This window comes from Triticum aestivum, chromosome 5B (assembly GCF_018294505.1).
Source record: "Triticum aestivum cultivar Chinese Spring chromosome 5B, IWGSC CS RefSeq v2.1, whole genome shotgun sequence".
Lineage (NCBI taxonomy): Eukaryota > Viridiplantae > Streptophyta > Magnoliopsida > Poales > Poaceae > Triticum > Triticum aestivum.
Genome location: NC_057807.1, coordinates 430739780 through 430754638, shown reverse-complemented (window position 1 = coordinate 430754638; position 14859 = coordinate 430739780). Strand labels below are relative to the sequence as shown.

Genomic DNA, 14859 nt, shown 5'->3' with positions numbered 1-14859 from the left:
TCTCGAGGTAGATCAACTCTTGTAACCCGTATACTCATCAAAGTCATTCAAGCAGGAAGTAGGGTTTTACCTCCATCGACAGAGCCCGAACCTGGGTAAACATCGTGTTCCCAGTGTCCCTTGTTACCTTCGATCCTCAGACGCACAGTTCAGGACCCCCTACCCGAGATCGGCTGGTTTTGACACCGACACCGGGGGCCATAGGTTTCACTAGAGGCTTCTCTCAAGATAGAATTTATTACGGTGGGTGAACAAATTACTGTCGAGCAATTGATAGAAAAGCGCAAAAGTTATGACAATATCTAAGGCAATGATCATGAATATAGGCATCATGTCCGTGTCAAGTAGACCGAAACGGTTATGCATCTACTACTATTACTCCACACATCGACCGCTATCCAGCATGCATCTAGAGTATCAAGTTCATAAAGAACGGAGTAACGCATTAAGCAAGATGACATGATGTAGAGGAATTAACTCAAGCAATATGATGAAAACCCCATATTTTTATCCTCGATGGCAACAATACAATACGTGCCTTGCTGCCCCTACGGTCACTGGGAAAGGACACCGCAAGATTGAACCCAAAGCTAAGCACTTCTCCCATTGCAAGAAAAACTAATCTAGTTGGCCAAACCAAATCGATAGTTCGAAGAGACTTGCAAAGATATCAAATCATGCATATAAGAATTTAGAGAAGATTCAAATAATATTCATAGATAAGCTGATCATAAATCCGCAATTCATCGGATCTCGGCAAACACACCGCAAAAGAGTATTACATCGAATAGATCTCCAAGAACATTGAGGAGAACTTTGTATTGAGAATCAAAGAGAGAGAAGAAGCCATCTAGCTACTAGCTATGGACCCGTAGGTCTGTGGTAAACTACACACGCTTCATCAGAGAGGCAATGGTGTTGATGTAGAAGCCCTCCGTGATCGAATCCCCCTCCGGCAGGATGCTGGAAAAGGCCCCTAGATGGGATCTCATGGGTACGAAAGGTTGCGGCGGTGGAAAAGTGGTTTCATGGCTCTTCTGGTGGTTTTTGGGGAATAAGAGTATATATAGGAGGAAGATCTAGGTCAGGGGGTCGCCGAGGGGCCCACAAGGTTGGGAGGCGCGCCCTACCCCCTTGGGCGCGCCCTCCACCCTTGTGGCCGCCTCGTGGCTCTTTCGGACTTGCACTCCAAGTCTCCTGGGTGTCTTCTGGTCCAAGAAAAATCATCGAAAAGGTTTTATTCCGTTTGGACTCCGTTCGGTATTCCTTTTCCACAAAACTCTAAAACAAGGAAAAAACAGGAACTGGCACTGGGCTCTAGGTTAATAGGTTAGTTCCAAAAATCATATAAAATAGCATCTTAATGCATATAAAACATCCAAAACAGATAATATAATAGCATGGAACAATAAAAAATATAGATAAGTTGGAGACGTATCAATCTCAAAGCAAATATGATGAAGAATAGACCCGAGGGCCGTAGATTTCACTAGTGGCTTCTCTCAAGAAATAGCACACGATGGGTAAACAAATTACTGTTGGGCAATTGATAGAACCTCAAACAATTATGATGATATCCAGGCAATGATCAATATATAGGCATCATGTCCAAGATTAGTAGGCCGACTCCTGCCTGCATCTACTACTATTACTCCACACATCGACCACTATCCATCATGCATCTAGTATATTAAGTTCATGGAGAAACGGAGTAATGCAATAAGAACGATGACATGATGTAGACGATATCTATTCATGTAGGAATAGACCCCATCTTGTTATCCTTAATAGCAATGACCAATACGTGTCTTGCTACCCCTTCTGTCATTGGGAAAGAACACCGCAAGATCGAACCCATCACAAAACACCTCTTCTCATGGCAAAAAAAATTGATCTAGTCGGCCTAACTAAATCAAAGATTCGAAGAAGAAATATGAAGCTATAATTAATCATGCATATAAGAGATCAAAACTCATATAACTTTCATGGATAAATAGATCTGATCATAAACTCAAAGTTCATTGGATCCCAAGAAACACACCGCAAAAAGAGTTAGATCAAATAGATCTCCAAGAGACCATTGTATTGAGAATCAAAAGAGAGAGAGGAAGCCATCTAGCTACTGTCTAGGGACCCATAGGTCTACAATGAACTACTCACGCATCATCAGAAAGGCACCAATGAGGATAATGAACCCCTCCGTGATGGTGTCTAGATTGGATCTCGTGGTTCTGGAACTTGCGATGGCTGGAATTGTGTTTTGTCGACTCCCCTAGGGTTTCTGAAATATGTGGGTATATATAGGCCGAAGAGGCGGTGCGGGAGGCCATCGAGGTGGGCACGACCCACCTGGGTGCGCCTGGGCGCCCAGGTGGGGTGTGCCCCCTTGGGGCACCCCTCCGTTACTTCTTTGGCCCATGTTGTTCCTTCTGGTCCATAAAAATTCTCCAAAAAGTTTCGCTGCGTTTGGACTCCATTTGATATTGTATTCTGTGATGTAACAAACAAGCAAAAAACAACAACTGACACTGGGCACTATGTCAATAGGTTAGTCCTAAAAATGATATAAAATTGCTATAAAATGATTGTAAAACATCCAAGAATGACAATATAACAACATGGAACAATCAAAATTATAGATACATTGAAGACGTATCATGTGCCCTGTTCTCCCTCCCTCGTGTGTTGCTTTGGGTTCCTCAACGTGCCATTTGGTTCTAACGAATTGAACTACAAACGGGCTTTCCTTTATCCTCCTTGTACGCCAACCTACTGACAAAATATGATTTCTAACTGCCTCCTCCGGCGGGCTCCTCGTGCGTCCCGACGGCGGTGTTTCTCTTGCATTGGCGGGCGGCTTGCATGCTCTTTGGTAAATTTCTCTCTTTTGGATGGAGGTTTCGTATGGGAATTGAGTAGGCGCTAATTAAGGAAGAGAGGTTAACTGATGGCAGTTCGGATTGCGTGCGCTACGTGATTGTAGGAGTTGCCGATGCGGGGTGTGATACTCATACTATGAGACTACCCATAGTGGGGAGTAATTTAGACTAGTGTACCTCGCAAAAAAAAAACTTAGACTAGTGTGGAGTACGGCCACTCAATAAAATTGCTAAACGCACGTACAAAAGGGATTAGATTAAGGTTAACTGTTAGATTTATTTAGGGAGTCTAATCATGCGGTGGTAATTGATCCGATGTACTTACATTTTGTGGGTGTGTTAGAGAAGATTTTGTTTGCTTTTTAATAGGTAGTGTAGATAATGTTTTCAGAGTTTTCGATAAAGCAAGGTTCTGTCCGTGAGTTCGACCGTTTCTCATCTACTGAGACTACCGGTAACTGTTGTATATGGAAAGCACATGACGAGACGACACCACACGTCGGGGCCGGAAGGGAGGTCCTCCGTCCACTTCCCATCCCCCGCCCCCGCCCCCGCCCCGCGCATGCGACACCACGTGTCCGCCCCCCATTTCCGTCGCCCCCGCGCGCCCTCCCCGAGGTGAGATCACCGCATCCTTCTCCTCCTGCTCCGACTTGCGCTCCCCATCGCCGCTCCACTCCCTCGACCTCGAGAGCCGCGAGCCGCCCCATGACCGTGTCCACGAGCCCCTATAACTAGCCCCGGTCCCGAGCCAAATCCCTCCCGCTACCCGGCCCAGCACCCCCGCATTTGGATGGATTCGGCGGCCTCTACAAATCGCTCCCCGCTGCGTCCCGCCGCCGCCGCCACCGCCACCGCACGCCGAAGCAGCAGCTCCGTCCGCCCCGCGCTTCCGAACCGGTGGGTTTCCCTTTTTTTCGCTCTCCGTTCGCGCGGCCTCGTTTCGCCGCGCTGCATTTTGTCGTTCTCGTGCCGTTCAATCTGCCGCTCTGAATGATGTGCGTGTGTTTGGTCGAGGTTCCCGTGCAGTGTAGCGGCGAGCAGGCTTGGGGTCGCGCCCGGGTGCGGAGGAGGGCAATTCGGAAAGGCAGGTGTCTCGATTTTCGTACTTTTTGTTCGTGGGGTGCATCCGTGTCTCCGTTCTAATTGGTGGATTGATCCGAGCGGATTTTGTGTCGTGGTGCAGGCACAGCGATTTGGGTCCTTGCGGAGTACTACGGCGAGAGCTCAGACTGGTAATGCTGGGAGAATTGTGACCGAGGTATCGCCGGCGCTCAAGTGTTCTGTGTTCATGCCCTGCATGGTTGTATAGCACTGTATTTGTTCGTCGATCCATTTAGCTACCAGTGTAGTGTTTGATATACATTCATGGTCAGTCGGGATACCGTCCTGGTAAAACCTCACGCTAAGCGAATATGTTTGTATTCATTAACTGTATGACGCTGAATATTCTTATTCCTCGTTCTGTACCATGTTATTATTTTTGCTAAAGTGCATGTTCATTCTGTAACACCGTCAGGAAAGGGAAAGCGCAATGGCGGGTACCGAAATGCCCTTGAAATATTCTTCCGGCAAAGCATCCCCTCTAGGAGTGTCACAGGTTGAAAGTGGTCTCAACTTCGCGATTTTCTCTCAACATGCTTCTTCTGTCACCCTCTGCATCAAGCTTCCTGAGAGGTACAGACAACCTTTCCTAAATTGTGTGGTTTTGTTGCTTTCAGTGTCATTTAAGTTAACTGTTTTTGCCTTTTAGGCCAGGACTCGTGAATCCTGGTTTTCCGCAAAACTAGTTGTTCATAAAGCCAAAACACATCCATACGTCGCACTTTGATCAAGTGTTTGTGTATGTTGCAGATCGTGCACAAAACGATGTTTATTTGTTTCCCAGGTTGCCATTTTGTTAGTTGATCTTGGGTGTTGGCCTGGTTGAAATAACCTTTTGCTGATCAGCATTGTGCTTTAGCTTGTTTATCTCGCATTCTCTTTCCAATGAAATATGATTTGTCTCATCGTCTGACATACCGGATTGCCCTGCAGAGGAACCAAGGATGAAGAAAGTGAAAAAGTTGTGGAGTTTGCTTTAGATTGCCAGAAGAACAAAACTGGAGATATATGGCATGTGTCGGTGGAGGTATTGTTATGAAGCTTTGATGTTATCTGTACCTTTGAAGATAAGGCATTATTCTTTTCAACATTGACAACTTGGTGTGGCTGACATTTATGGAACAAGAATCCCATCATTCGTCTCATGTGTATCTGTATTACATATTCTTCAAAACAAGATTTAGTTTTATGAGAATCATATATTTTGAAAGCACTGGTCTTATCATGTCAACTCATTCATAAAAAGAAACAAAATGCACTGATGAGTAGTGCAGGCTCATAACTTTGGCTATCTCACTGTGTCACTTCTAGCATGTTTCAGTTTACTGCAAGGATTTTTGTGGTTTCTGGATGAAATCAGGGAGAAAAACCCTTCAATAAAAAAAGCTTCCAGCATGTTACACATCTATCTTTTTTGGTCTTGGCTGAAAAACATATCCGTATGTTCTTTACAATATTATTGTTGGGAGGAGAAATCATTATGTTCTCTTTTGGTCTTGGCTGAAAACACATCCTTATGTTCTTTACAATATTTATTGTTAGGAGGAGAAATCTGTGCCTATTTTGCTTCTATTTATTTTCCCATGCATATATGCTGAATGAAGCCTTCTATAACTGTACTTTCAGGGGTTGCCCACTTCTGGAGTTCTTTACGGATATCGTGTTAATGGTCCTCAAGGATGGGAACAAGGCCATAGGTTTGATAGCAACATTATTCTTCTTGACCCTTACGCGAAACTAGTTTCTGGTCGAAATTACTTTGGGCTTGATAAAGGGCCCAGCCAGCCTTTTGGAACATATGATTTTGATAGCTCTCCTTTTGACTGGGGTGCTGACTACCAGCTTCCAAATTTGCCTGAGGTACTAGAATCATTTCATAGAAGAAATGCAGAAAGCATCCCGAACATGAAGTTCACTGCTTTTCTTCTGTTCTTTAATCTAGACAGATCTAGTTATATATGAAATGAACGTTCGCGCTTTCACTGCGGATGAGTCAAGTGGGCTTGATCCAGCTGTTCGTGGAAGCTATCTAGGATTCATCGACAAAGTAAGTTTTAATTTCTTCTTATTGTGTGGCTTGTGACCACAATTATTTGTTTGGTCCTTACTGGAAATTATTAGCGAAATAAATATATTCCCACTATTATTTTAGTGATCTAGTTTTGGGAACCTGATATGCATATTAGGTTTCAGTGTTCAAGGCTTCAAGCCTATTGTTTAATGACTTATGCATGCAATAGTTGTGGTTTTGTAGATCCCACATTTGCTTGAACTCGGAGTTAATGCAGTGGAGTTGCTACCTGTTTTTGAGTTTGATGAGCTGGAGTTCAAGAGGTACCCTAACCCAAGGGACCACATGGTAAAAATTCTGATATGCCACTTTGTGCATGATGTCATCATTATGGTTCATCAGTGGAATCAATTGTGGAATGACTTTTCATCTTCTCAATTGGAAGGTCAATACATGGGGTTATTCTACAATCAACTTTTTTGCTCCCATGACCCGCTATGCAAGTGCTGGTGGTGGACCATTGGCTGCTTCCAGAGAGCTCAAGCAGATGGTCAAGGCATTGCATAAAGCTGGTATAGAGGTATTGACATCCAGTAGATATGGCAACCTATTGTAGCATTCTTATTCATCCCACATGAGAACATGTGTTTAATGGTATCATCATTTTGTATAGGTTATTCTGGACGTCGTTTACAACCATACGAATGAAGCAGATGATGCTAATCCTTATGTTACTTCTTTCCGTGGCATCGACAACAAGGTGATTTATCTATTTGAGTTATAGCCGACGAAGGCACCTATCTGCTTGTCGCTCTATCTTTTCTTAGTTCTAATGTGTAGGCTGTGTTTTGTTCCGGGTTGAAAAGAACTAGGTTAGAATCGGAATAGGGCTGCTTAACTCAGAATTTGTGTATGGGTTTGCTCACTCCACCCTTTTGACCTGTTATTTTATAATGGGTCAGACAGTCACTGGCCTTAGAAGGCTAAGTAAAATTTGTGACCAGGTTAAGTTAATCTGTTCTAAACCCCAAAGTGTTTAGAAGTGTACACCTGCTTCAGGTTTTACATGAATTTATACCAAAAAACACTACTTTCATTCATGCAGGTTTATTACATGTTAGATCCGAAGAACAACTCTCAACTGCTGAACTTCTCGGGATGCGGTAAAACCATGATTCCTGAACTTCTGTTACTTGATTGTTTGTGACGTGCTTGTAATAGGTGAACATGTTCTAGGGCGCTACCTGATGCTTTGTATGTTCTTTGTTGCTCCGGCTTTAAGGATGTTAATGTATCTTGTTTTGCTGATCCGCTTACTAACCATGTACCTTGCTAATTTATCTTGCGATTGTGTGCTTCTAGGCAAATAAACTGCATATCTGGCTGCTACTTTGTTGTGATGTATTTCAAATGATAAATGTTGATTCAATCTATGTTTATTATCTTCGTCATGCCATCAGACTGAACCTTGCAGCCATGTTAGGTGCTATATTGACTGGTAGAAGGGTTAAGAGTGGTCACCTGGTCATTATTTGGCTGCAGCCACTATATTTCTCAACCCATGCATTGATGTGAGACTGCCACATTGCTACCTATAAGGAAACCTTGTTAAAAAAATATTGGAAGCCTGCTTAATTATCTGGTTGATATAACATTTAGATGGCTAGTTACTTAATGTTCTGGTACGTTTAAAATTTCAAGTAAGTGGAACTTGTGTCTACTCCTAAGTGTTAACAGTATAATTGGTTTAATCCAGGGAATACACTAAACTGCAACCATCCTGTTGTCATGGAACTCGTACTCGACAGCTTGAGACATTGGTATGCACGACTTGCATGTTGTTCTATACTTCAAGCAACTGCATTTTAGTTTATGCATATTTCTGTCTTCATGTTGATCGTTTCTTTAGTCTTCATAATCAGTATAGTCAATGCTTTGACAGCACCTGTTTATACTTGTGTTCCACTCTCACAATCAAGTGCTAACAAGTAAATAAATATGCATGTGGAATTGAACTGTCGGATCTATATGATCAAATCAAGATGATACTGATAGACTGAAATTACTGAAAACTACCTCTATGTTGCAGTACACACTGCACACATTAATTCATAGCCATCAAATCATCTGGGTTGTGACACGTTATAGTTGATGAGGTCACTTGACTTCTTCAGTTAATATACGGGGAGGCCTGGCCTTCAGGCAATGGGAATGGATGACTCGAGTTGCTTGAGCAATTGATGCCAGCAACAAGTGCCAATGTCATAGCCTTTGAGAAAGAACTCACCCAACAAATGGTTCTTGCACATGGAACAAAAGCATTGGTGGGGAAACTCTGGAACTCCCAATCCTAGGGTGACATGGAAGCTGTAACCATAGGAGGGGAGTGAAGCTCATGACTTCCATTTGTGTTCTTAAAAGAGGTGGGCTTCTGCTTCTATACCCACTCACACCAGCGAAGTGAATAGGAGCCAGTTCGATCGGAACAGGCTAGACCAAAAAAACATGTGACCTGTCTAACCCACACTGAGTTTCTGGTTGGACCGGTTGCTTGCTGTGCCTCCAGACTGAGCCTCGCTTGCCAATCATTCTTGTTTCCTTACTCCTTGGTACCCATGATGTCCGGTCCATACCCAAGACATGGTGTAGAAGCATCAGGTAGCAACCAATTCTCATGGGAGTGGACTCTTGTGCCTTGTGAGTGGACCGACTAAGTATTTTCAACCTTGAACGAGTGACGTCGCTAGGGATCTCCTTATCAAAGTATTGTATGCACTGACAAATCCTATATTAAATGTATTAGTGCAAGGCAGCCAAAGGATCAAGAAAACTGCACTGTAGTAGTTCATTCATATCTTGATACAAAATTCAGACCAAGTATTTTCGTATGATCTCTTTTTCAAAGAATTCATCATTTTAAGTATGTTTTCTTATTTGCATGACTATTTGATGCTTCAAGGGTTAAGGAGTATCACATAGATGGATTTCGGTTTGACCTTGCAAGTGTTCTTTGTCGTGGACCAGATGGCAGTCCTCTTGATGCTCCTCCACTCATCAGGGTAATTTTATAGTTGCAGAACTGTAGTGTTTAACTTCAAATCAGAGATACAGTTTTCCTCTTTTTAATCAAGTGAAGTTCATTGATATCATAAAAACACAAGACATAAGTTCTTACATCAACTATTGTCCATATCTTACTATGGTTGATCGGATACAAATTGTCACCTAATGAATTCACATGAACCAATGCCACCTTGAAGTTTATGGACTTCACAACATTGTATGCTGTATTTGCTTTCTCTTTCTCAGTTGTTGAACTATTTGTCGGGCAGATATTTAGTGCAATCATGCAAAATTTCATCATCAGATATTCAGCTCTTCATTAATGAAGTAGATTTAGAGGAACCTGAGGGTCCTATGAATGTGTGACCTTTTGAATGCCCCCTTACATTTATGAAATTGCAAATGATATATCACACCTTCTCAAGACTGCAACGTTCATCTGATAGCCTACATTAGTGTTTTTTGTAGAATTATCAGCCTATGATGTTTGTTGTTATTTTATCTCATTGTTTATTTTGCTGGTCACAGGAAATTGCCAAAGATTCTGTGTTATCTCGATGCAAGATAATTGCTGAACCTTGGGATTGTGGAGGTCTTTATCTAGTAGGGCGTTTCCCTAACTGGGACAGGTAATTTTGCACTATGTGTATTGAAATTGCTGGATATGTATATTTTTCTTACTTTTGTTTCCTGTTTAGCACTAAACTATTTTTACACTGCGATGATAATGTAGCACAAAGAGTTGTTGTTATTCTAACATAGCTGATGTAATGCTCCGATGATCATTTATAAATTACCCCCTCCGTCCCATAATATAAGAGCGTTTTTAACAGTAGTGTAGTGCCAAAAACGCTCTTATATTTTGGGACGGAGGGAGTACTTAACAACTGCACTCATTTTCATATGGTGGTCCCTTTTGTTGCCTAAACTTGCTGCCGGTAATTTCAAATATATGAAGAGCTGAATACGTTTCAATGTTGTTGGTGAATATTGTCAATATTTAAGATATAGTCAAATGCTCTTGTAGGTGGGCTGAATGGAATGGAAAGTACAGAGACGATCTTCGAAGGTTCATCAAGGTACTGTTTGCTAAATCCCGATCCTGATCTTTACCATTCTCCAAATTCCCGATCGTTTCCGTATATTCTTAAGACAGATCATTAGATGGTTCTGTTCATGACCTTTTTGTTGTGGCGAAAAATTAAGTATCCTCTATCTTATATTTATATTGACAAAAACCAAGTTATAGATATAAAACTCAGAAAGATAAAAAAGGCCAGAACAGCTAAAAGAGAGAAATATTACCACAGAAGAATATAGAATTTTCAAGAATGCATGAGGCTTCTCGGCCTGTTCAAATTTACTGACCTAATTTTCCATGGACTGCTGTTGCTTCTACTCACTCATGCTTTCCATAGCATAATGTCTTTTAATCAATCATAACTAAATCATCAAAGACCTACAACACCAAGATATTTCCTTTTTAGCATCAGTGGATTTTGATAACGTTTGATCTGAATTTAGAGTGCACTTCTGCAAAAGAGTTTGTCCTGATTACTTTCTTTGTTATATTTCCAATTTTATTTCTGCAAGCACTGATGAATGATTGAATGCCGCTAATTTTGAGGGTTTTTGCAGGGTGACCCTGGTATGAAGGGGGTGTTGGCAACTCGTGTGTCTGGATCTGCTGATCTCTACCAGGTATTTTGTTCAGATGCGCTCTTTCCCTGCCTGCCTTTTTATCCATCAGTTGAAGATTTTCCTTGCTTGGTTATATCATCACTAAACATACTTTCTTTTGGAGCCCTGTTTCTTGATGTTTTGTAGTAGTTTTTAAAGTATTTGTAAATTCCTAAGCTAAATACAGGAAACACACAATTATGTGTGTGTTTGCGAAAAAGAAATTCCTGAGCTTAAGCCTTCAGTGTTGTTGAAAGTTGAAACTATACACTTGCTATTTCCATAGTGTCATCAGGGTGCAGCTTATGCTCTTAACATATGCAACCTCCAAATTTATTTTGTACGCAATTCTAATTGCAGTGTTTTCAATGCTCATTCTGATTAATTCCTGCAAGATCCACCGAAATGCTTAACGGTATTGGCTGTACTCTGAATATTGTTGGAGATGTCATTTCGAAATTTAAACCAGTTCTCTATGTATGGAGGTGGTAGGAGCCTCTGTGAATAAGCTTTGAGACTTCTTTTTATGTGGAAGATTTAGGATTACATAGTTCAAAACAGGACGACGTGTAAAATCAAGTTTTGATGTGATATTGATTGGCAGGTGAACCAGCGGAAGCCTCATCATGGTGTGAACTTTATAATAGCACATGATGGGTTCACCTTATGTGACCTTGTTTCATACAACTTAAAGGTAACTCGAGTATTACCAAAACACTATAAAGTTAAGGTCCTTCTATACAAGTAGTGGTGTCTATGTTAATATGCTTTCTGTTTGACCAAAATTATATAGCACAACGATGCTAATGGAGAAGGTGGACGTGATGGATGCAATGATAATTTTAGCTGGAACTGTGGTGTTGAAGGTACCATCATTACTCATTATCATGCGTTGCTCTTCACATTGAAATTAGCAGCTGAAAAGAGAATTTTTTCTTTTCTTCGAGCAACCAAGGAGCTCTGCCTTTTCATATATAAGAAGAGAATTGGCCAGTTAATAAGGAAAAGTGGCTGAAAACTGATACAACGAGCCATACAAACACACCGGCCCCGAGGCTGCACCCCCAACTGGCCGACTACTCTGCCACCCAAGCGACCCTAGTCGACACCCTACCACACGACCCGGAGTTGCCCCTCCAGCTTACAAACATCAGCAACACAGCACTCGGGCCCCGAGGCCGCGCACCCAATGGGTCGACGACTCAACCACCCAAGCAGCCAGAGGAGACACCCAACACACAGAGGCGACCTCCAGAGCCGCCGTTCTTAAGATATTTGACTGAAGTATAGTATTGCACAACAAGAAGGAGAACACAAAATGCTCTTTTAGTTTAAAATTAATTTTGTAGTATGCTTGACACTGAACTCATGCATAGTCTTAGTACTGGAGCTTTCTGTATCACGATTAGACCAAATACAACTATGTCGCCTCCAAAGCGGAGTAGCCCAATTCTGCCCTTCTTTGCGGAGTTGGATTCTCTGTTCTTGTGATGGGCGTCATGTTCTGTCCGTTTGTGTGGATGGCATCTAGGCCAGGGTTGGTTTGGTGATGTTTGTTGTAATGTCTGTCTTGTGACCGTCGGTTGTGGTCTTGTCTTGAGTGGTCGGTTGCTTCAGCGTAGTCTTAGGCTTCTACAGTTACTACTATTTTTATATCAATGCATCGAGGCGCAAGCTTTCTGTTTTCTCAGAGAAAATACAACCATGGATGGTTATCATATTTTGGAAGGAACATTAGTTCAGTTTGTTTCACTTAACGCCATCATGTTATGTACTCCCTCCGTTCCTAAATATTTGTCTTTCTAGAGATTTCAACAAGTGACTACATACAGAGCAAAATGAGTGAATCTACACTCTAAAATATGTCTATATACATCCGTATGTGGTAGTTCATTTGAAATCTCTAAAAAGACAAATATTTAGGAACGGAGGGAGTATATATTGATATATTCGTTGCTTGTTTTTGAAAGATTTGAAATATTAAATGTTGGTAACAACCTATTTTGGTCTTGTTGCCAAACAGGAGAAACAAATGATTCAAATGTATTAGCTCTGCGTTCGAGACAAATGAAGAACTTCCATGTGGCATTAATGATTTCTCAAGTAAATATTATTGATCGCTCCACAGTTGGACTTTTACGTGGTATCGCATAATGTAAAAATTACTAATTGTGTACATTTTTTTGTAACAGGGCACCCCAATGATGTTGATGGGAGATGAATATGGTCATACACGTTATGGAAACAATAATAGCTATGGACATGATACCTGCATAAATAATTTCCAGTGGGGACAGGTTACATATTATTTTGGTTTTCCATTCAAAATGTGTTATGGATGTGCCACATCTATATGCTAACTTGTTTCCCCCCCCCTGTCCGTGTGATACAGTTGGCGGAAAGAAGATATGGCCATTTCAGGTTTTTCTCAGAGATGATTAAGTTCCGTCAGAACCACCCAATACTGAAACGGGACAGGTTTCTCAGTAAAGTATGTTCAAATTCTTAGTGTTGTTCTTGCAGTTGACTGGCGTATTGAAAACAAACATTTCTTCCTTTACTGAAATATAGTTATCAGTTTCTGTTGAGTATTTGCTAAGTATGTGATCTCCCTGGTCTCTTATTGTGCATTGCATGTTAGAAACGACAATTCCTAGCTTTTGTAGGATTCAAATATGCAACTCTTGGTTTGATTTTTCTTCCAAAGGTTTTCATTGCATTCTGATCTTTCTTGATTGTAGAATGATGTCACTTGGCACGAGGATTGTTGGGATAACTTGGAAAGCAAATTCTTGGCATTCACGTAAGGAAGTTTGGCTTTCAGTTTTGATCGTGTAATTCATTCTGACCATATGATAGTATTGTTGTAATTTGGTTGCAATGGCCAATGAGTTCTTGTCTTCTCAACTGTTTTGTTTGGCGATTAATGTAGGATACACGACCACAACTCTGGTGGAGATATCTATTTGGCATTCAATGCCCATGACTATTCTGTGGATGCTGTGATTCCCCCAGCCCCTCAACAAAAACACTGGAACCGTGTGGTATGCATACTTTCTGGTCTTGCTAACTTTTTGTAACTCAGTGGTCGTACTGTCTAGTTCCTCCCGTGCTACTACATCTATTGCTTGGACAAATCTACTGATTTTTTTCCACAATGTTTTCCAAGAAAGACAGATTTTTGCAATTTTCTGGAAGCAAGTGGCTTAGTTCTGAACTTGCTATTCCCTCCGATCCATATTAATTGACGCTGCTCTAGTTTAGTGTTTTACTAACTTTGTACTAGAGCAGCGTCAATCAATATGGATCGGAGGGAGTACAAGTTTAATGGATAATTAGCCTGAAACTGCTATTGTGTCCTTGTTGCAGGTGGATACCAACCTGGAATCACCAAACGATATTGCACCGGAAGGGGTGCCACTTACTGGATCAGGGTATAGAATTGCTCCATTCTCTTCCATCTTGCTCAAGGCAAGCCCATAGATTGGAGTAGACAGGCCACAGTCTTAAGGAAGAATGAGAATAATGTCAGTTTCGACTCATTTTGGTGAGTTGTCAGTTGGTTAAAACAGTACGCTGATCTTACTCTCCTAGCCCTGGACAATGCATCTGCTGCAAAGCGTGACAAACTCTTGAGCTGGGAGTCGGGCGCATCTCTGTGAAATCGACCGACGGAAGCTACAGTTGCAACTGGTATATAGAGCTTTGTCTAATAATGGCACACTTTGTTTCCACTGTTCCACATGTAAGTAGACTGAAGTTGCTAGCCATTTAGTTGGGGATAAGAAGTCTCGAGGGAATCTAGTCCATAGCTGTCTGTTCTTTCATTCTTCCTTCGACCTGTGAATGGCTACCAAGCTCTTTGTTCCTATAATAATGTGGCACCGAAATGCCCTCGTTTGCAACTCAATTTGTATTTTTGTGACATTATAACATTCTAGAATAAAGATACGAGGGGTGCATTTGCCTTGAAAGGTCCCATTGCAATATCTTGAGCATGGAGCCATGAGGCATGATTAATGCTAGAAGTTGATGGTAAGTTCTGGTATTTTCATTTCATCAATTCCCTGAACTAAACATACTGCCCCGAGTTCTTGCCTGTAGCCGCCTGTAGCGATTGTG

At 41.6% G+C, this 14859-nt stretch overlaps 1 protein-coding gene across 2 annotated transcripts; it reads left to right on the top strand.

Moving 5' to 3' along the window:
- The first annotated feature begins 3448 nt into the window (after positions 1-3448).
- On the top strand, positions 3449-14711 carry LOC123112270 (isoamylase 3, chloroplastic). 2 transcript variants are annotated; one of them, XM_044533218.1, is made up of 24 exons: positions 3449-3779; positions 3897-3966; positions 4066-4140; positions 4399-4556; positions 4917-5010; positions 5610-5843; positions 5926-6030; positions 6238-6342; positions 6440-6574; positions 6668-6754; positions 7100-7157; positions 7751-7814; positions 8954-9053; positions 9586-9686; positions 10085-10136; positions 10696-10758; positions 11342-11431; positions 11531-11603; positions 12761-12840; positions 12930-13034; positions 13130-13228; positions 13479-13540; positions 13670-13781; positions 14107-14711. In XM_044533218.1, the coding sequence occupies exons 1-24, from the start codon at positions 3673-3675 to the stop codon at positions 14218-14220; spliced, it is 2343 nt and encodes a 780-aa protein (XP_044389153.1). In that variant the 5' UTR covers positions 3449-3672; the 3' UTR covers positions 14221-14711. The 2 variants fall into 2 exon arrangements, with proteins under 2 accessions (XP_044389153.1, XP_044389154.1); XM_044533219.1 differs by having other exon boundaries at positions 3450-3779; positions 3909-3966.
- Positions 14712-14859: the final 148 nt, after the last annotated feature.